Here is a 22,573-nt window from a genome sequence, read left to right as displayed (position 1 = left end):
ATATTCCATGAAGTATGGGAACTTAGGAGAGCTATAGGGTAACAAACCTTGTGTTGACTGGCTAACTACATATTAGTTAAGGTAAAGTGAGATTTGCATATGGCAGTTGACATGTCCGCTTCATTCTACACTCACTACATCTACCTTTTTCTATGTCCCATGCTGCATAACATGAGCTACTGCCTGCTAGAAAGAAGGGAAGAAGAAGGGTGGACCAGTGAGTGCTGGGCACACCAGGCAACTGTCCCCAGAAAGTAAAGAGCAAGCGCCTCATTAAATGTGCTTGTGCCAAATTCAGGGTGCTGAAAAAACGCTGTCTACATAGTCTGCCCTTAGCCAGCATGCATGATTGGCCAACAGCCTTGTATGCATTCACGCCAGCTGGCCTTCTAATTCTTTGGGCAGATCTTCCCATTTCTGGTCACCGGCTCAACATCTCTTACCCCACCACCGACTTCCTGCTTTACAGGATGCCAATGTTTGGTTGTGTGTGTGTGTGTGTGTGACTGTCTGTGTGTGACTGTCTGTCTGTGACTGTGTGTGTGTGTGTGTGTGACTGTCTGCCTGTAATTGTGTGTGTGTATATCTGTGATTATGTGAGTGATTGTTTTTATCTCTGTGTATGTGTTTAGTAGATAGCTCCCTTATTTGGTGACTGTCTGTGACTGTGTGAGAGACCGTCTGTCTGTGACTGTGTGTGTGTGTGTGTGTGTGACTGTCTGCGATTGTGTGTGTGTGTGTGACTGTCTGTGACTGTGTGTGTGTGTGTGTATGTGTGACTGTCTGCCTGTGACTGTGTGCATCTGACTGTGTCTGATGGTCTTCGCCCTGCAGTGAGACGGCAGCCGGGATATGGTGTCATCGCGGCCTCTGCGTCATTATAGGGCGTGCGAGGGACCTGTGCAGGAAGAGCACAGAGATCCCAGCAGTAACCACTGACCACCAGGGACTGAGGATCCACTCCAGCCCTTCTAGAGCAAGGTAGGGAGGCTGGGTGGACCTCTTATTTATTAAATGTATGTATGTATGTGTGTAATGTTTGTGTGTGTTTGTAATTGAGTGTCTGTGATTGTATGTGTGTATATCTGTGATTATGTGTATCTCTGTATGTGTTTAGTAGATAGCTCCCTTATTTGGTGTCCTTAAATATTGCAATCTAATATAAGGATAACAAATAAGGGATTAATCTACTAAACAACTGAAAATAAGAAAAGGGCTTTTTTAATTTTGATCCTTTAGCTGTCTAGTAGATAATTCCCTGAATTGGTGCCCGTATGTGAGATTTCCATATTTAAAGATACCAAATGAGGGTGCTGTTTAGCAGATAGTTCCCTTATTTAGTGTCCTTAAATATAGCAAGCCCACATAAGGATAGCTAATAGGGGAGTTATCCGCTAAACAAAGATCGAAGTTAAGAGGTGTCAGCCAGCCCACAACAAAAAAATCTGGGTGGCTAATGTGAAATTATATGCAAATGTGTTGTCAGATGCCAGCATGCAGAGCACAGTGTTTCTGCGTGTGTGTATATGCATCTGCATGTGTGTATGTTCGTGTATGTGTATACATCTCAAAATCTCGACAACACTACACACAAATACACTCATGCATTTCAACGTCAACACTACATGCACACCCCACCATTATATATAACCACCTCACTGCATTCAAATACCACACAACACACAAACACATGCTTGCATTCAAACACCAACACTACATACAAACACACCCCTACATTCACTCACACATACTCCATACAAAAAGATGCATACAGTCACACATAAACACTGCTGAGTGCTAAATACATTCAAAAAAATTGGGTTGTTTTTTACATTTAAAGTTGAGGGGGTGGGGGTGCCAAAAATAGGACCCGCCCCTGGTGCCAAAATGTTTTAGGTACGCCCCTGCCTGGACAGGGCAGAAAATGGAAGCTATCAATGGCTGCAATCAGATTTCTGAGAAGGCAGTTTGTAAAAAAAAAAAACCTTGAGTGACTGCAAAGGACCTGCAGCAAGGCTTAGAGGCAACTGGCAGTGAGGTTTCAATGAGCAAAGCAAGGCACATACTAAAATCAGGTTTCCATGCCAAAACTCCAAGACGTACAGCACTACTGAACAAAAAGCACAAGACAAGTCGGCTTCAATATGCTAAAAATCATATAAATAAGCCACAGAGGTTTGGGGATTCTGTTCTGTGGAGTCATCAAACAAAACTGGAACTTTTCAGCCTAAATGATCAGCAGTATGTCTGGAGGAAGATGAATGAAGCATATGCCTACAGTTAAGCATGGCGGTGGTTCGTTGATGCTCTGGGGCCGCTTTGCACCCTCTGGCACTGGAAACCTGCAGCGTGTGGAAGGCAAGATGGATTCATTGAAGTATCAGAAAATCCTAGGAGAAAACGTCATGCTGTCTGTGAGGAAGCTGAAGCTTGGGCATCATTGGACCTTCCAACAAGACAATGATCTCAAACATACCTCAAATTCCACAGAGGCTTGGTTGCAGAAGAAGTCCTGGAAAGTTCTACAGTGGTCATTTCAGTCACCTGACTTGAACCCCATAGAAAATCTCTGGTGGGATTTGAAAAAGACGGTTGCAGCACGTAAGCCCAAGAATATTACTGAACTGAAGGTCATTGCTCATGTGCAGTGGGCTAAGATTCCTCAGGAACTCTGCCAGAAGCTGGTGCCTGGCTATGCATCTCATTTGCAGCAGGTCATAACAGCAAAAGGGTGCTCTCCGAAGTACTAAAGATGTTTACCATGAAGGGGTTGAATAATTTTGAGACTGGAGAAGTCATTATAAGTTGCATTTTCAGTTGAATTTGGGGAAACCACTTGAAGCATTTGTTGTGTTGAGCTGTTTTCAATTGCTTTGCTTGTTTGATTTGTTCATTGCAAAAAGCTGAAAGTCTGTAAATTTTGACAAAACTGATTTTCAATGGGGGTTGAACAATTTTGATTATAACTCTATGCTACACTACTATTCTGAATAAATACAATCTCAATATTATGTTCTTGAAAGCCTTCAGATAAGTGATTTGTTCAAATCATGTTCCTTTCAGCCTACCTTTCTCTGTGTAAACACATATTACTGCTCATTGAGTTGATCTGTTGGATTAGGGGACTCCATGATCTTGTGATATGTACTGGTAACTAAAACAAACATTAATAAACTGACCAGGGGCAATGAAAGGTGGCAAAAAGACCAGGCGCTTCAGAGCACTAAACAAAGCTCTACGTCTAACATAAAGCTATAGTTATAAACGCCACACCTGCTATATTAATACCAAGCCATGCTGGCCTTCACCCCACTGCATTAAATATACTGCACCAAACTGGACGGTTGGACCAGGAGAGAACAGAAATTAGTTCATAAGATAACTGTGCGCACGCCGTGAAATAGCAACCGCATGGCTCTCAACAGAAGGCCCAGATTTCCCGGGGGTAATATCTAGGATTAGAGAGTGTAGAATTATGGACGATTTGACAGAGCGGGTAAGAGGGACAATAACGACATTTCAAAAAAATTTGGGAACCATGGGACAACAGTTTAGTAGGCTCAAGCGGTGACTGATGTGGCCTTCTTTCATGGGTGGTATGTCCCCAAACTAGATAGGACCCCTCCATGAGGGAGACATATTCCCCACGTGTGTCACGGTTCTCACCCGACAGACAGACGGCCAGACGTGGTCGTTCCTGGAGTTCCCAACAGGGGACTTGAACCGGGGAACTTCTCAGTCCTGATCCTGCTTTCTACCTCTGAGCCACAGCAGCTTTACACAGTGACTACTGATTCCGGTTCTGTTCATCCTGGCTTGTCTACTACTCTGGGGGCTGCACCTTGACTTGGCTGTGCTTCACCTGACCCTGATCAGTCATCAGCAGGGTATTTAAACTCAGCCTCGCCCTGTGCTCAGCGTCAAGTCTTTGATCCTGTTTCGTACCAGTGTTCCTGTTGTTTCATCTGCTTCGTATTATTGACCCCAGCTTCTGACTAAGTTTACTCTAACCTCTGGCATCCCTTGACTTTGGCTACTCCTCGTTGTTCCTGTCCCCTGGCATCCTTTGACCTCGGCTATCCCTCGACAATTCTGCTGGTTCAGTCCTTGCCTGTACAGCGTATTGGTACTTCATCCTTCTTACCTGACCACCTTGGCCTGTGACTATCTGCAAGGGTGAGCAACATATCTGCGCTACAGACTCCCAACTCAGGTAAGACCCTGACAACGTGGTCGTTGTGGGTCCGTCGCCCTCTCCTTGCCCCCCTCCCTTCTCTTTTCTAGGCTCTCTATATATTGTCTACATATCTTCTCTCTTTCTTTGTATTAGAATTTCACACCTATTCGGTCTCGTTTTTGTTTTGTTTTTTGTGTCCTTCCTATCTACTTGTTTGGCCTTTTCCCCTGTTTTTTCTCGGGAACAAATCCTTTTTTTTTTTTTTCCAAGCATGATTATACTGTCGGAGGAACAAGGTAGCACATGAGCAAGATTAGTTACTGAATGCAACTGGCTACTTGAATCTCCTAAATGCCTGTATTTGATTAAAATAAAAACCCTCAGTAGCCGGCGGGTACCAATGGTTCTTAAGTATTGGGCATGCATGGTATTAGGTTTTTAAGAATTGTATTAAAGTTGACTTTAGTGCCCAAAGTGGATGTACACTTGCTAGGTTTATTGAGTAAGCATAAAGAATATTTAAAAATAAAAAATCTTCGGTAGAAGGCAAGATACAATGGGACAAAAAAGAGGCTTGGTATGTACGCTCCTTGTGCGTATTGTATTTTCCAAGAATGTTTTATCAAATGATGGCTTCTGCGCAAGCCCGAAAGTTGGAAATGCACTTGCTGTACTTTTCGAATGAAAAATAAAGAATAAAAAAATAAATAAATACTGCACCCACAACAATACCCCCACAATGCGTGTATAATTAATCCCCAATTATGTAACTGGATGTGTTTTTTCTCTCAGTATTACAGAGGACTCATTACTAAGAAAGAAATGGTTACAAACTTGGACCCCTGGCTTTCCAGAACCCCGCTTGGGTCTCTAGCCTCTCTTAAGCTCCCCCCTCGACAGTAGCAACCCCCCTGAAACTGACATAAATCTCGGCTTATAAATAATAACCTTTCTATAAAAGAGACAGACTACATGCCCCTACTACAATAAACACCTCAATGCGATGTTTGACATAATACCGGATGGCATTTCATTCTTGGAAATATTATTAACCCCTTAAGGACACGTCATGACTCCCTTTTATTCCATAAGTTTGGTCCTTAAGGGGTTAAAGGAGCACTATAGGGTCAGGAACACAAACATGTATTCCTGACCCTATAGGGTTAAAACCACCATCTAGCCACCCTGGTCCCCTCATGCCTCCCTAAATATTGTAAAATCTTACTTGTATTCAAGTCTGGAGCTGCATGCTTTGTCACGGTTTCCTTTAGACCTGCCCACTGCCTGCTGACATCAGCAGAAGTGGTAGCCTGACTCAATCATAATGCTTCCCCATAGGATTGGCTGAGACTGACAAAGAGGCAGATCAGTGGCAAAGCCAGCATGATTCAAACACAGCCCTGGCCAATCAGCATCTCCTCATAGAGATGAATTGAATCAATGAATCTCTATGAGGAAAGTTCAGTGTCTGCATGCAGAGGGAGGAGATACTGAATGTTTGGATGCATTTTAGGCAGCCATGACCCAGGAAGGATCTCTAACAGCCATCTGAGGAGTGGCCAGTGAAGTTATCACTAGGCTGTAATGTAAACACTGCATTTTCTCTGAAAAGACAGTGTTTACAGCAAAAAGCCTGAAGGCAATGATTCTACTCACCAGAACAAATTCAATAAGCTGTAGTTGTTCTAGTTACTATAGTGTCCCTTTAAGTATAAAGAGGATTAGGAGTCAGTGTTCCTTTAAAATACAGTGCGGCCAATGGGAGAGGAGCAGGCATCCTATTGGCTGCACACATGCAACCAATATAAAGCTGCTGCAACTTACACTGCTAGGTCCCACGTGAAAATGCAATCTAAACCAGCTGGAATGCCAGAGATTACATATCAATTTCTGGAAAACACAATGATTACAACAGATGGTGCAAAAACTTTACTTGAATTCTGGAGTTAAGACCAAATCTTCATTTCTATCTCTGTATACAAGCTGGGCATCTTTCGTAGTTTGCTTTCTTTTTTTCCTTAATCTACATCCTGTAGTAAATGGAATCATGTGATAAACTCCAGGACCAAGCTCTCCTTTCCATGTAAAGGTCTGTGGGAAAACAACATTCAGATCAGTTGGGAAACATAGAAAGAATACCACAAACTTCCTCAAACCCTTCCTGACAGAATAGGATCCTCGGGCTGTGTTTGCACCTGTGTCATTATATTTCAAATAAAAGGAAAGGATCAACTGTGGTGGCTGGTAGGTATCTCAAGGGAGTTAAAAATGTGGAACGAGTCGTGAATTCTCCCAGAGAATTTGCAATTCTTCCTGTAGGCACTTCCTGTGACCTTTGGGAACAGGAAACTGCTTTAATGAAGAGCTTGTCCCAATGTAGTATTATTATTATTATTCATTGCTTCATGAGGGGCAACATCTTTAAACCCTCTTTGGTCAGAAACAATGCAGACCATAAGCTAGTTCTCATTCACAAATCCAGGTGTCATATGCCAGTGATGGACATCTCAAAAATGAACTTGGATGTGCATTCAGCCATTCAAATATGCATAATCTTAGCAGATACATTGAGCTTTTTATCAAAGAGGACTTAAATATGACATAAACACAGATCATGTACAACAGGGGTCTTTAAATACTGAACTGGAAACTAGTAGATGACTACAACTCTCAAAACACCTGTGACCGACAAAAACACTGCATATAGTTGGCAAATATTAATTGGAGTAGGAGTGTGCTGTGTGTTTGTGCAGCTAGTTAGTGGATAGTAATCCTTTTTTTTTTAACTGTTTTAACTGTTTAAACCAGTGCTCATGTGATATTTCTGAAATACATAATGTAGAGCCCATGATGTTTAGGTTTAGGCTGACTGAACACCATTGGAGATTCAGTTCAGAAACAACTGGGGCGTCAAGGTTAGCCATTATTGGTCCAGATCCTAAATTCCAATATACGAATAAAGAAAATATCCTGCCTCTTTGTATCGGGACTCTGTAAAGGAGACCAGCTGAGGGTCTGCACGGCCATCACTTTCTTTCAGTATAAAAAGAGCAGTGTCCACGGACATCCACGAGGAAAGCTTCCCTGCAGAACATTAATAAGTACACTGAGTTTACTAGTTCTACAGAGGACAGATACACAGCAATGATACAGCTCAATAACAAGTATATCGAGTTTACTACTTCTACAGAGGACAGATACACAGTAATGATACAGCGTAATAACAAGTACACTGAGTTTACTACCTCTTCACCTATCTTAACACATTTATGTTAATAGCAATCTTTAATATCAAATGCATTTTACGTATACATTTGCCGTAAATTTGTTCAGCGCAAAGTAGAGATGAAATTTCTTTTTCTGTTAAATGCTATCAAGCCATTTTTGCAGGTACAGTTTATTAACCCCTTAAGGACACATGACATGTGTGACATGTCATGATTCCCTTTTATTCCAAAAGTTTGGTCCTTAAGGGGTTAAACAACAAATTATTTGCAAGCAAAATAGCCTTTGAACATGCTCTAAAATCTTCTTCCAATTATGATTATTACACACATTTATATTACAACAAATATATGCACACACAGTTGTAATTTTTCTTCTTAACTTGCGGATGCCTTTAAATAGTTTTAATAACCAAATATATATGATGAGGATGTCTAAGTGTCTATATCTGTAGATATGTATTTTTATACAATGTATAGTGGAGTGAAAAGTGTCTTTGAATTGGAACTCATGGGCCAATCCATTCATTTGACAGAAAATTTCCATTTGGGTATTTACAAAAGATAATTTAGGATCAAGTCTGGGGCTTAGTATGTCAATAAAATTTAAAGTAATGTGGTCTATGTTTTAATATAATCCCTAAAATGTCTGAAGCTCATGCAAGCATGGATATATCTATATTTAGGTTATAATACCACAATAAAATGAAAAAATGGGGCAAGAAAAGTAAAAAATATCAGGGCTTTTTAACGAAAATAAGAAGTCATAGGAATTCCGGTATGATAAGGTCTTGCTGGAATAAAATTGACACTTTTTACCTTTTTTAAGTCCTACAATTGCTAGGTTATTTTGCTTTAAGTAAGAGATTTGGGACAAAACAGGGCAGATTCTACATACACCTTGTAGATCTCCAGATTATCTTGGTGATAAACTGCTTTGAATTCAATACGGAGTTCCTGAGTTTAGACTTAATGAACATCGCAGCTCTCTGTAGACTAAATAGTGAAACAAACTGGGGGTTACAGAGTCAAACTGGGGTCTAGAGAGAGACGCAGGGCTGGGTAAGGGGGAATTAAAGGGGGGTGTATAAAATGAATGTGATATACAATTCCCATAATTCTCAGCCAGTCCATAAAACTTTCTGAACATCGTGAGAATTATATGCCAGATAGTGCGGCTGAATGACAAAGAAATGCTGAGGTTTATTTGGGAGAATAACTTTAAAAAGTCAATGTCTGTTAACCCTGCTTGTGGGAATTGTACTGATCTGTATAAATGTGTTAACCAAAAATAAAGCATTATATCTGTTCACTGGGCGAGAAGAAATTTGCCAACAGTCCAAACTCACAGACCTTAAAGGGTTGATGAATGCATTAACCTCAGTTACCATCCCAGAACAAAGGAGTACTGCTTGTGAACAGAAATTTTGAAATGTGTACAATCTATGAATCCCTATAATGAGAAACAGTGACCATTTAAAAATAGAGGTGTTTGGAAGCTGGGTGGCACGTTGTAATCTAAATGGTGAACAGGCATGCAAAGCATTATTACTATGGATACCACAGTGTGTAGCATGCACTCTAACTAAGGTGAAGAGAAGTGAAACTAAACAAGGAAATTATGGTTTTTGTGCATTGGGGCTAGACTAGCAGCTTCCCCACATCGAGGTCCCTCACCACTGGATTCATTTAGGACAAAAAGGACGATGATCTATTGGCAGTGGCTCAAAGTTTTGAAAACGTCTGGCGTATATAAGCCGAGGCCCATAATTTTACCCCCAAAAACTGGGAAAACTTATTGACTCGAGTATAAGACTAGGGTGGGAAATGCAGCAGCTACTGGTAAATTTCTAAATAAAATTAGATCCTAAAAAAAATATATTAATTGAATATTTATTTACAGTGTGTGTATAATGAATGCAGTATGTGTATGGGAATGCAGCGTGTGTGTGTATGAATGCAGTGTGTGTGTATGAATGCAGTGTGTGTGTATGAGTGCAGTGTGTGTGTGTGTGTATATGAGTGCAGTGTGTGTGTATGAGTGCAGTGTGTGTATGAATGCAGTGTGTGTGTGTTGCAGAGCCTTGGTGGGGGGTGGGCAATTTTATTATTATTTTTTAATTATTTGGATATTTTTTTATTATTATTTCTTATTATTATGTTTTATTTAATTGAATTATTTTTTTATTTTATTTTTTTTTTCGTCCCCCCTCCCTGCTTGATGTCTGGCAGGGCTCTCCTTCCCTGGTGGTCCAGTGGCATTGGCAGTTCAGTGGGGGCTGTGGGGGCTGTCAGAGCTGTAACTTACCTCTCCTGCAAGCTCTCTCTCCTCCTCCGCGCCGGTCTGTGCAGCTCTTCTGTCAGATCCCACTGTCAGCTCTCGCGAGATTTACAGTGGGAGCTGACCGAGGTGCTGAACGGACGGCGCGGAGGAGGAGAGAGCTGACAGGAGCTGCAGGAGAGGTAAGTTACAGCTCTGACAGCCCCCACAGCCCCTGTCTGTATTATGGCAATGCAAATTGCCATAATACAGACTATTGACTCGAGTATAAGCCGAGTTGGGGTTTTTCAGCACAAAAAATGTGCTGAAAAACTCGGCTTATACTCGAGTATATACGGTAACCTGGTTTCATCCCTCTGGCTTTCAATTAGACAACCGCTTCTGTTACTCCCGGGTTTGGTAAACTCAGTGGAGCTTAACTCAAAAGGTAGCAATTACCCAGAACACCTGCCATGCAAAGACTTCTTTTGGATCAACAGCAAAAACATATGTGAGAAAGCCTGAACTTGATGGACCCAACTCTCTTTTCAGCTATCTAACTAGGTGACTTGTCATTGAGCTGCATTGGGAAGTCTGTGATTGGACAGCCATAGAAAGTCTGGGCGGAGTTAGGTAGGGGTTGGTTTGCAAAGGCAACAGACAAGAGAATTGCAGGTTTTGCAAGAGGTTTTTAGATATAACCCAATGAAAATGTATAATTTAATGCATGCATGGTTGCATTTTGGGTGTATCTACTAAACAGTGATTTGTATTTATAATGTATTTCGGCAGTGGAGTATCGCTTTAAGACTAATCTCAATGATGCAGTCTATGTTCCTGTTACTGCATACACACTAACAGGAGGATCCCAGTAATCCGAACATGTTTTGCAATCAGAAGGCAAGCAGGCAGTCACAGACTGGGAAATGTATAGGTCCACTAATTTCTGCTATTACTGTGCATTACCTGGACACAAAATTAGAAAGTGCAGATTTAGATTAAGAAAGGGAAATGGAAAATGTGGGCACTTTTTTCACAGAAACCAAGAAGCAGGAGCAAACACATGGGTTACTCTCACAGTACAAATTGTTCTATAGCTCTTCAGGTTGAGTCTCCAAACAGAAAACCACTAATCACCAGAATTTGTGTGAAACAGAATAGAAAAAAGAACTACAGTCAGAAAGTGAGGAAGAAATACAAGGAACATGCTGCTAAAAAGAAAGGTCATGGAACCTGAGCCCTTCCTTAATAACCAGATGAAATAACAATGAAAAAACTGTATATAGGCATATTTATTTTGGCTAATAAAGAAAGTGTTTTTATAAGGACTGATACTGCACTTGTTATTTATCTTTCCAGGTTGAAGCAATTGATTTATTTTTCTGTTTGGCTGCGTTAGGACTTTAATTGTAAATTCTCAGAAACCTGATGACAGGTAGAAAACAGGATTATATTCTGCAAGACTTTGAAAGCTGTAGATAAAAGAAGATACTTACACTACAGACAGTTATGGCACTTATACTCCAAGTTAACGGAGTTTGGAAAGTGATCAAATCAATTTTAACAAAAGTGAAATACTGACGAGCAAGTACCATTAAAAGGCACTTCCGGGGGATTGAGGAATATTATTTAAAATGTTTAATATGCATGCATTCATGAATGTATGATGCCATATGGAATTGCTGGGCAACTAGAGGAAGATGTTTAAACAGGCAACAAACAAGTTGTATAGCAAAATACGTTGTAATAGTAATCTCGGTGACTCCTTCCAATATTGAAGAATATATATGAATTATAGGTCTCTGTTAAAGTAACAACAAAACCTTTTGTTAGAGAGGACACATCCTGATAGCAATAGGAGTCTTTCCCTGAAGGCATAGAGACGATAGAGAACCAGTAAGAGGTCCAAAGTTCTTGAAAGTTAGGTTATCAATTGGACAATATGAGAGCACAAGGACATAGAACATATATATATATTGTAAGTCATGAGAGCAGAGAGGATTCCATCTAAACACATCTTTCTGGCTAAGTTATGAACATTTTTAACCATATGAGAGCACAGGCCACCTAATCAAGTCTTCTCTCTGGACAAGAAGGAACATCTTGTACCAGGAGAGAGGATTCCACCCAAGCCTCTCTATGCTGTAACATCTTTACCAACTAAGAAGTATTGTAATCAATCTTGCTATATTCTGTACAGAAGCCTTTTATACATTGCATTGAAGATTACAAAGAACACAACTGTTATTGTGTTATTGTTCTACTGAAGTTTTGCATCAGAAAGAAGTAGATTTACGGCACACGTACACATATATTTAATTTAGTATTTTCAAAAAGCATCAGCCAAGTTTGGCTTGGCAGGGTATCACATGCAAGGTAGTGGTGCACAGAGTGACTGACGGTCTAAGACTGGCCTTGGACTGTATTATGCAGACCTTCACAGACTGACAAGTGAACTTTGCAGCTCTTAACCGATTTAACAGTGAATCTTGCAGCTCTGCAGAGTAAGCAATATAGCTGCCAAAGCATTCTGGAAGGTCAAAGCTGTAGGTGCTTACTATTGAGTTTAGGTGCTTACTGTAGGTTTGGGTGAGTACATCCGTCCATAGTGCTAACCATTTTGAGTTTCTATTTTGTTGTATTTTCACAATTAAGCGCTAGAGGGCAGTGCATTCTGTGTTTTGGCAGAGCCACTTCTCAATAATTACCTTCAACCTTACTGAGATTATAAGGTTTGATCTTCAGGAAAACATTTGTTTTTTGGGGGATTTGCATTTTATATCGATGGCTGATTACATCGCCATTTTCTTCCAGAAAAAAACATCCCTTTGAATTCGTAAAATTCCAGCCCTAAAAGTCACACAAAGAAAAAAAAAATACAATACATTAATAAAGTATTTTAACACAAAAAAAACCCATAAAAAATAAACATAAAGAAATGTGCTGAGACGTTCACGTAGGACATTTTAAAATTTCAAATGATTTTGTGTGTCTGCTACTGCAGTAATAATTTAGAATTGCAGCAAAACACCTCTTGTTCCACAACAGGAATGAATAAACTAGGCACTGCAAATATTTATAAACTGAATGTCCCACGATGCTTGGCTATCAGAAATGAATGAGTGGAAATGTTGGAAAATACATGAGGTGCCATGGTTAGCAATTATTGATTTACTCCGATTTGCTAAACACCTTTATATTTTCGTGTTATTTTGGAATCCAGACCAGATTCCTTTTTGAGCATCCCACCCCTTCCATTCCAGGTGCCCCTTTGGAAGTGACCATAATAAAAAACATAAATTTGAGGAGAGCCTCTTGAAGCAGTTTACGCAGTAAGAGTTGTAATTAACAATGTTATCTCCAATAATGTAGGACCCACTGATACTGAGGTATTTTGAGACAGTGTGGGTTTAATATAGAATTACTATATCATGGGGCCAAATCCCCATATTTGTGTGCTAATGCAGTTGATTTTTAGTAGGTTTGTAAGATTTTTTTACAATTCTTTATTTTTGGTATGTCGTTGCATTACATCGTTGTAACAAAGCGTGTATTACAAAGTACAAGCAATTATACTCATGGATATAAAGGTAGTTAATGTTACATTTCTTATATTCTCGTATATCCCATCTCTGGTTTAGTTGTGCTTGCTTATTAGCAACATTTTTAATGGTCGCATTTTTTTTAAAAACAAAACAGCATAACCGTTAACATATGCTTTGTAGGATTTAAAACTGTTTTTTTTGTGTGTGCACTAGTTCCTAATCTGTATTTATTCTGGTCCTTACTGTAGCACCACAACTACAACAAAAGAAATGCATGTTTTGAGCGTGCCCCTTAGTTGCATTTTTTTTTTTTTAACGTTCCAATAAACCGTTTTGTTTTTCAGTGCAAAGAACCTGCTTATTGTACACACAACATTTGTTAAATATTTTACATAAAATTAATAATGAATAGAATACTGAAAAGTTCCTTCACAGTGAGTAAAAAAAATGTGTAGACTCAAATATAAAAAAACAAAAACAAAAATAAAAAAACAAAAACAGAAAGAAAAGGCGAACGAAAACCCAATCACCAAACAGTTCTGAGACACTCCAGCACAGATTTCCAGGAAAGAGAGAGATGTTTTTTTAAAATTTAATGCAGAAAAAAAATGTAATTGTCAAGCAGTTTACGATTTAAAGGTCGTTTGGGTACAAAACAAACCAGGAGTTGTTATTTGAAACAAGAACACTTCTCAGGAGACTTGTGATCTCAGTATTTTCAGCTGTTTTCTTACAGTCATTTCATTTGCCACAGTAGAGCCTCTGGGGGGTCATTTAAGGGTGTACGGGCAGTTTACGTTTTATATGTTCAATATTTGTAGCTATTATTTTAGGTTGAGGATAGAAAGAAAAAAAAAAAAAAACTGTAAACCACAAAGAAAAATCCCAGTAAAATTAAAGTAGGCAAAAAAATAAATAAAAAAATAACAGATCAATATTAACACTCTCCAAATATTGACCCTGGAAAAATACTTTGATGTACCCCCCACAGGGCCTAGAGTGGAAGTGATTTATCATAGTAACTAAAACCAAGCTTCTAAATAAAAATCAATATCGATGTAAGTGAAGGGGCCAGCAATGCACAGTTTATCTGGGTACATTCGGAATGTTAACACTTTTGATGCCTACAGGCAGAAACTCAATATATCATCGGGAGATTTTTTACATTACATTACAAAAAGTACATTATTTTCACATATAATATGTACATCAGTACATAATGGAATCTCGTTTGATCTTAATTCATGTCAAAATTTATACCCAGTTATTTGGGTTTATCGCCTAAATACAAACACTTCTGAAATCTTATGGTAAGGCATCTTATTGTTATGATTTAGAGGATATGATTGGTTTCGGTCATTGGAAATAATTTCAGTACTAAATTAATGATCGACACTTTTTAAAGGGACACTGTCTATATACTGCCACACTCCAATCCACAAAAGCACTAGGCAGGCTAGTCTAGTGTCTGCAGCAGCTCATAACGGTCTATGATTGCCAAGCTACGAATGTAGAAAAAGCCAAGGCTTTTGTTAAACAAATCTCCAGAAATTTTTTGGACAAAAAATACGAGGAGGCGAATCTCAAAACCTCCTTACACCATAATCACTACTATAAGACATAATGGTTATGGAATTTAGAATGACTATCTAAATGAAATCACATTTGATTTATCTTTTTTTTTTCAAAATAATTACATTTTATATTAAAAAAGGGAAAAGAAAACACTTGTTTGTAGTAGCTATTCACACAATATCCGTTTTGTTTGAGTAATAAGGAAACAAATATTGAGCTCCAAGAGAGCACAGAAGGTTAATCACTGCTCAGATACTTTAAACAATTATTAGGAAATGTGATATGTTCATCTTCTGACAATTATGGTGGCAATTATGTGTTTCATTTTATAATAGTTATAAGATGTTAGATTAGCCCATTTTGTAGTCCGACAGCAATGCCCTTTGAATTATATATGATATATTGGAGGTTTTAACCAGGCCACTGTGTTTACTGTATGTGTATATTATTAACAAATATACACTCAATAACGGTTTTGTCCATTTCAGAACTATATATTAATTACAAGTCTTATATAAATATGACTTTTTTTTGTATATGAAAAGAAACCAATAATGAAGGCAGAGGAGTGCTGGTGCAGATTGACTGAGGGCAAATACGAATAAATGGGCTTTTTACAAGCGCAAAACTTACCAATTCCTATGTGGAAGGCCCTACACACATGGACCTTTTGATATATGGATCTGACAGATTAAGGCAGCTGGAGTCAAAAGGTGTGACTATGCAGCATAACAGGCCAATGCCCAGAGCGTTGTGCATGACTAGGAGATGGGTAATCCTGTTTCCTGTGACTTCATTGCCACTAATGAAAACCAGAATGTAAGAGGATTGTCATGGTCTCATCATACCCTACAGACACTTCCAACATTCTCATCTCAAAGGGGCTCTCAAATAAAATAAAATAAAACAATCACTGTTTAGTGGATATACCCCCAATGAAAACATGCATGCATTTAATTGTGCATTTTTTATTGGGGGTATATATAAAAACAGCTTGCAAAAATCTGCAGGTCTCTTGTCTGAAGTCTTTGCAAGTCCTCCCCTTCTAACCCAGCCCATACCTTCTCTGGCTGTCCAATCACAGACTTTACCAATGCAGCTAAGTGAGAAGTTTTTGCAAGGCAGGTGTCCTGAGCAATTGCTGCCTCCTGAGTTTATCTCCACGAAGCTAAACAAACCAGGAACTAACAAGACCGGTTTTCCAGTTGTCTGATGACAGCCATGGGGGCGTAACAAATGTGAAAATTTCAATTGAAACATGCACGTTTTGTAAAATGAAGAAATAAAATAAAATAAAAAAAAGAGGACACACTCTTCAGACATAAAGCACTTAAGCATGCTGAGACCCAGATACTGCAGTTTCCAAAGAATTGGCCAGTCTGAGATCGGTGCCCCTGCAGTTCTGGGACGAAGGACTGCACAACACAACAGGCTCTGCTTTAATCAGCAAACAAATGGTGCTTTGAAGCCGTGCCCCTTAACCACTGTATGCTTGTGGCTAGTGAAATCAATTGCCTCCTTGTCACCCTTGCTAGCCCTCTTCTCAGTGAAATGGTTGTCGAAATATATATAAGTGTAAACAAATGTCCAGAAGGTATTACCTGTAAATTATTGGGTTCAGCCAGCTTAGAATTCTTGCCATTGACGGCAGCCATGGTGAACATTGTAGATACAGAAGCTTTGTAGCTTCGAGCCGATGATGGTCTTGATGATTTACTTTCAGCTAGAACAAAACATGGAACAGTTTGCATTCATTTTCCTTTAATAAGGCTCTACATGTGAAGGTCTCAGAAAATTAGCTCTTGTTGCAAAGGTTTAAGTATTTACTGCAAGGAAAAAGTCAACATGCTGAATAAAGAATCTTGATGCTCTGAGGGTTAATCGGAATTTGCTCCTTGATGTCTTAAAAGGACTCCAGCCAAGATAAAAATAAGTTAAATGTCTACGTTGCTCTGGCTCTGATAGGTCTTGTTTCATTAGCCATTATTTTGTATCAATTATTTTATGGGCATAAGAAAGAACTGTTATTGTAATAGGATACATTTTGAGATTTACTAATAATTATTCATATTATATGCCTGAGGACCAACAATATACTTCCAGAGCCTTCAAAGGCCCAATCGTGCAAAGAACCTTTGAGCATGAAGGTGCGTCTGTGAGTTGTGTAGGAGTCAGACACTGAATCTGAGCCTAATAGATTCAGCATTCAAAAATATTTATTCCACTGTACTTTTAATGAAAGACAAATGCACTAGTTTATAGTAGCTTGTTGATTCAGAAATAAATATCGGCGGTATTCCTCTGTGCTTTTCATGTATAATGATTCGACTTTATTTTTCTGACAAATGGCACCGGTTAAACTTTGCAATCGACACCCAGCATCAGCATTTTGATGCTGGACACTGTGGTAACTAGTCAGAGGCACTGGATTAGTGGACAGTGGTAATTGCCACGCATGTGCCTTGTGCCCTCAGTGCTGCTTTATGAGAAGCATATAATTCGCCAAAATTCATTAGGATTGATGACCTCACAGAAGAATGATCAGACTGCAGTGAAGAGTCTGTCTCTGCATTGAATAAAGGCAAGTGTAATCACTTTTTTTATTAAAAAAACAAAAATAAACAAATGAAAAGGGGTGGGAGTGGGCGGGGCTTGGCAGTCACATTGAGCGGTAGCATCAGACTCGAATCCTGTAAGAGCAGCCTCTAAGCGGCTGAAATGTTGGACAGTGGCAGAGCAGTAAAGCATGGAACAATCAGCCAGAAAGCACAAGGCCACCTTTTGAGCGGCACTTAAAGCAATCTGCTGGGAGTTCAGTTCAGCTACTCTGGCCTTAAATTTGAGATTCACTTTGAATTCGCTGTGAATTCTCGCAGTAGTGAATATTCCTCATCATACAAGTGTGTGACCTTTAACTGTAAAAAAAACAACAACCCATAAACAGTAAAAAACACTAAAAGTTCTCTTAAACCACCTCAGAATATGTAATTTACATATTTTACAAAAGTATAATAAAAACACTAAATAAATGTTTGGATCAACAGCAAAAAACAAATGTGAGGAAGGCTGAACTTGAAGGACGTAAGTCTCTTTTCAGCTATGTAACTATGTAATGTTTTCGCATCTGGTACCGAAATCTGTTTCTGAACTTAACTAATTTCTCCATAGTGAAATTTGCTAAACACAAATGTTATCAGAAAATAAAATCCAAAAAAGAAAAAAAAGAAAGAAATGCTAAATAGTGTCAAAGGTAAAATACAAAACATTGGACTTTTAACTTTTATGAAAGTCATGGCTAATGTGTCAAGGCAGATGTTTTTGACCCAAAATTCTCAAGATGCTCAGTCATCCTAAAGGTTGACATGACTGTGCATCTTCAGAGTCTTAAACTTCACCTTTTCTTGGAGTAGTGTCGCCTTCAGAAAGTCTTGAGTTTCTGGGAGATTGTTTGGCTGAAGGTGACGCAGAACGTTCAGGTGATTTTTGTATTTGGCTTCCAAATTGCTGGCGTTTAGCTTTGCTGTCAGAGTCCATTCTATCTGCTGCCATCTTGGTACATTGGTCACAAATTTCGAAGAATTTGTTACAGAACTACATAAATAAAAGCAATGAAATACAGATTTAGAAGATGAGACACAGTCTTATCTATCAGTAAGGAATATGATATAATGTAAATCACAATCATACAAGGTACAAAATCATATAAACAGAATAGAAAACCCGAGGTCAATTTATTTACTCTATATTCCTTCGATATAAAAGGGGGTAGTGGGAAAGAGGGTAGAACTGTGAATCCATTGGGCAAAGTCTTACCTTATTGTATTCTAGTCTGCCATTGCTGTTGATATCAGCCAAACGTAATACTGCGCGCACTTCTTCTTGAGACATTTTCTCACCATTCTGAAAAACATGAATGATCCACTTTTACAAAAGAAGAAGATAAACAGATAACATTTTCTCTTATGTGCGATCTAAAGCAAGCAGCCTACAGCACCATAAATGACACAGAATAAGACGCAGCTGCTGGCTGAGAGTTGTATTAGATAGTGGACTAGGATACTAAAGTGCCTGTTTTAGACAGCACATAACAGGACCACATATAACATTAGAAGACACAAGTTATATCCTTTTCACACAACAGATCTGTTGGGCAATAAATATATAATTTAACCGTTTTAGACCACGATAGTATTATAATCTGTTACATCCCTTCCTATGGGATCATAAAGTCCTTGCTAGATTAAATTGCACTTGTTTTTAAAGGATAAAGCTCATAATACGCACACCAGTGAGGATTCTAGAAAGGTCGTCATGAGAAATATGGCCCTTGTTGTCTGGGTCGATTTTTTTGAAAGCTTTTAAAAGCTCCGTCTTTGCAGCAGGTTTTTCTCTTTTCATGATGGTGCAAAAATCATCAAAATGTAACTCTTTGGTCCTCGCTGTCCAGTACTTGGTCAGGATTTTATTTGTTGGATTTCGGCCAGCGAGTTGGAGAACTGCAGAGACAAACAATATAAAACAATAATATTACTGGACTAACACAAAGTGTAATAATATGATACACGATTACATAAAATTCACTTCTGAAGAACGTGCTCTGGCTGAGATCTCCCAATATTCACATATCAAAGAAAGAGGTCCAGTGAGTGACTGGGTATCATACTGGAGATCACATTTTAAATGGAGTTTGCCATAAACTCAAAACTGGCAAAAATACAAAACTACACAACAGAAAAGCCAAGTGTAAGGTGCACCTGTTAGTTAACGCAAACACCTAAATAGCTACTTATTTAGCTAAATCTCAGGAGGTTTAGATGTTTTTTTTTTTTTAATTCTTTATTTTTGTTGTGCACAAAAGTAACAGTAGGCTTTGGTGCGCCACAACAGCGACATCAAAGTATGGTAGAAAACATTTGCTGTACAGGTTGTGGTAAACTATAGTCAGGCACATTTTTTAGGTTAGAGAGAGCAGAATTGCGACAATATAGGTTCTCGAATAGCGTAAACATTAGATTAACCAGCACAATTTTATATAAACAGTTTTAGCTTAGCGATGCATCAGCAGTAAAGGTAAGGTAAACATGTCAACAAACGTATTCATACGTGTCATTAAACCATCGAGAGTGCTAGCAAATTCTAAATTAGCCGGATAGTAGTGGTTCAACGGTATAACAGTATAACATAAGCTAGTGATGAATAAATGTTAGCAGATCGATACTAATAAGCGTATGTTAATGATTTTTAGGCTTACGCTTTCCTTGAGCGGGATGTGCTGTGTGTGTGTCTAGACAGGGTTGTAGGAATTTAGCATTAGGGGACAAGCTAGGGTCACCTGTCTGAGCTTAGTCTATATGATAAATTGAGGTGATGTAGCCAGGCTAACGTTCTAGCAGTATAATAACAGCGTTAACTTTGTGAAATTTTGTTGTTCTTGTGCCGTTGGGTTATCAGCAGCTTAGGATAGAGTCCCTGTCCGGCGGCTGATCCTGGCTGGTAGCCAGCTCCCACTGTTAAATAGTTAGCCGATTCCCTGGCTGGGCTTCCCCCTGCCTTGTGTAGAACGTCTGCTCCTGGTCGGCAGTGTACGATTTGGGGTGTTGAGGGACCATATGCTGTGTGAACGTGGTTCTAATACGGCCCATAGAGACTGTCCTGCGGCTGTCAAGGTGCGGCCCGTCAAGCCTTGCTTAGGCCGGTGCGGCTGGCTGAGGTGTTGCTGGGGCTGGTCAGATAATCTCCCAACCTGCTTCCCTTGTCTAGTAGAGGTGGTAGAATGCTTTCGCCCCTTGGTGCACCGTTTGGTCCGGTTACGGGTCTTGGGGTTCGCCGCTGGGTCCCAGTAGGTAAGTGCGGTAGGCTCATGCGGACCCCTGTGGTTGCTGCGGGGGCCCAGCCTGGCGGTTGCTGTGGTGGGCTCCGCTTTACAGCTTGTGTTACCCGCCGGCCCTGCCTGCCTGTGGTATCCCTTACGGGCGGTGCTTGTGTGTGGCCTGGGGGTGAGTTTCGGTCGCTTGGTGGGCTTTCTTGGTCTCCTCCCGGGTCTGTCCCTGAGAGAGGCCTCCACACCTGCCTACCCCTTGGGGTTATGTGCTGCTGGGGGGTTGCTTCGATGCTCCGCTCGTTCTTCCTTGGGGTGCTCTTGTCAGCGGCTAAGAGTGTCCCCCTAGCTTCAAGCTTCTGGTTTAGATGGTTTTTGACCAAACATTAGCATGAGGTATACAAAAGATCTTAGTAACTTTTGTGGTTTTAGCATCTAGGAAGTACTGTGGAATGTTTTGATCTACTGTCTTTAGCGACAAAAGTATGGTGTGACAAAAAAATTGCTAGCTCTGCAGATGAAAACTGCTTACGTACTCTGCTGACCAAAACTATTCATGGGTCAAGGTGCATGGGAATGGCCAGACTTCTTCTAGCCGACAAGAAAAACCTCAAATACTTTAATATTATTGTTAAAACATCAGTGTGCAGAAAAGCATTCCTGAAACCTGGGGTCTGATTCCACTAAGGTTAGCTAAGAATTGTAAGATAAGGCTACAGTGTGCACACATGCACCAAAACCAGTCACTGAAGAATGGAAAGGCATGCCTGATCTGACAAAACTCTATTTTTGCTGCAAAACAGATTATTGGGTCCCACAAAGCAAACATGATCTTACACGAATTCCACATATTGCTCCGACAGTAACGGAGCACATTAACCTACTATTTAGCGAGTAAAGCCCTGAAGTTACGCCCTTATTCAGTTTGGGGGTTATGTATAAAAGTTGTACAATCATGACAGTCAGTGTCGGTCCTATGGAAACACATCCTAGTGCTCCATCAGCCACGAAACATAAAAGTGATCTAATTATTATTGCATTTTCTTTTTTACAGGTTTTAGATAGAAATAGGAGCAAAAGTGTTCCATTTTTACTACACTTGATCATCCTGTTTTTGGCGTTATCATCAACACTAAGAAAATCTGTCAATTTGAGAGTAAAACAAATGTATCCTATTTTATTCAGATGTATGAAGCCCATTTAGACATTGTTATAGATACCATACTAACACAGAAGGTAAAATTCTGATCAAATAGATCATACGTAGAGGGATATTCAAAGTGAGAATTGCTGGGAATTCCAAGTAAATTTTAAATGTAAGGCTAAAATAGCAAAACTGAACACAGAATTTGTCTAAATCGGCTATCCCACTTTAGTAAATAAACCATTCACTGCCAAGAGTCCTGCTTTTGACAGTACAGTCCTGATTTCAGGATCCAGTCCCTGGGACAGCACAGCTTGAGTACATCATTAGACGAGCTTGTTGATGTGTGCACCGGGCACTAGGACCATGCAGAGTGCTTTAGCAGTGCTACCTGCATGGTCCTGAAGGCTAGGGGCCCAACAGGCAGCCTGTCAGCAGGAGGGTCATATCACTGGCCATGCCCCCTCACTGTCCAGATTCCCCCCATCCCCATCATTGGGAGGTATGGCATTATTTATACATAACCCACAATGTGTCCAGACTACATTTGCTGATTTGCATTATAAGGAAGTGATTCTTATGAAAAATGAATGCCTCCCGGTAACAATGATCATGATACAGTCATGTAGGATACATTTTCCAGCAGCCTAGTTGCAATCGGTCAACTATACAGAGTTGTGCAGTCTGCTGCAGTACATTCTGGCATGCGAGGAGTTTAAACTGACAGCTAGGGGAGGAAGTATGTGGCATTCGGAGGGCTTGTTCTTTTTGACCTTGGCACTGGTGCTCATGAAATAATAATTGGTCAATTGCTTAAGTGGCTGATGGAA

At 39.7% G+C, this 22,573-nt stretch overlaps 1 protein-coding gene across 1 annotated transcript in view; it reads right to left on the bottom strand.

Moving 5' to 3' along the window:
• EFCAB7 (EF-hand calcium binding domain 7) overlaps nucleotides 1-22,573 on the bottom strand; it is a 46,362-nt gene that overhangs the window by 15,019 nt on the left and 8,770 nt on the right. The window contains exons 3-9 of the mRNA XM_063427870.1: nucleotides 19,066-19,277; nucleotides 18,595-18,681; nucleotides 18,177-18,372; nucleotides 16,383-16,504; nucleotides 12,370-12,511; nucleotides 7,152-7,261; nucleotides 6,111-6,268 (exon numbers count right to left, since the gene is read on the bottom strand). Of these exons, the coding sequence (XP_063283940.1) occupies nucleotides 6,111-6,268; nucleotides 7,152-7,261; nucleotides 12,370-12,511; nucleotides 16,383-16,504; nucleotides 18,177-18,372; nucleotides 18,595-18,681; nucleotides 19,066-19,277 (1,027 nt within the window). The remainder of the gene's footprint in view (nucleotides 1-6,110; nucleotides 6,269-7,151; nucleotides 7,262-12,369; nucleotides 12,512-16,382; nucleotides 16,505-18,176; nucleotides 18,373-18,594; nucleotides 18,682-19,065; nucleotides 19,278-22,573) is intronic.

The sequence above is a fragment of the Pelobates fuscus genome, chromosome 7, assembly GCF_036172605.1.
Source record: "Pelobates fuscus isolate aPelFus1 chromosome 7, aPelFus1.pri, whole genome shotgun sequence".
NCBI classification, from domain to species: Eukaryota; Metazoa; Chordata; class Amphibia; order Anura; family Pelobatidae; genus Pelobates; species Pelobates fuscus.
The sequence above is the reverse complement of the archived record's forward strand: the minus strand, read 5'-3'. Positions and strand labels throughout refer to the sequence as shown.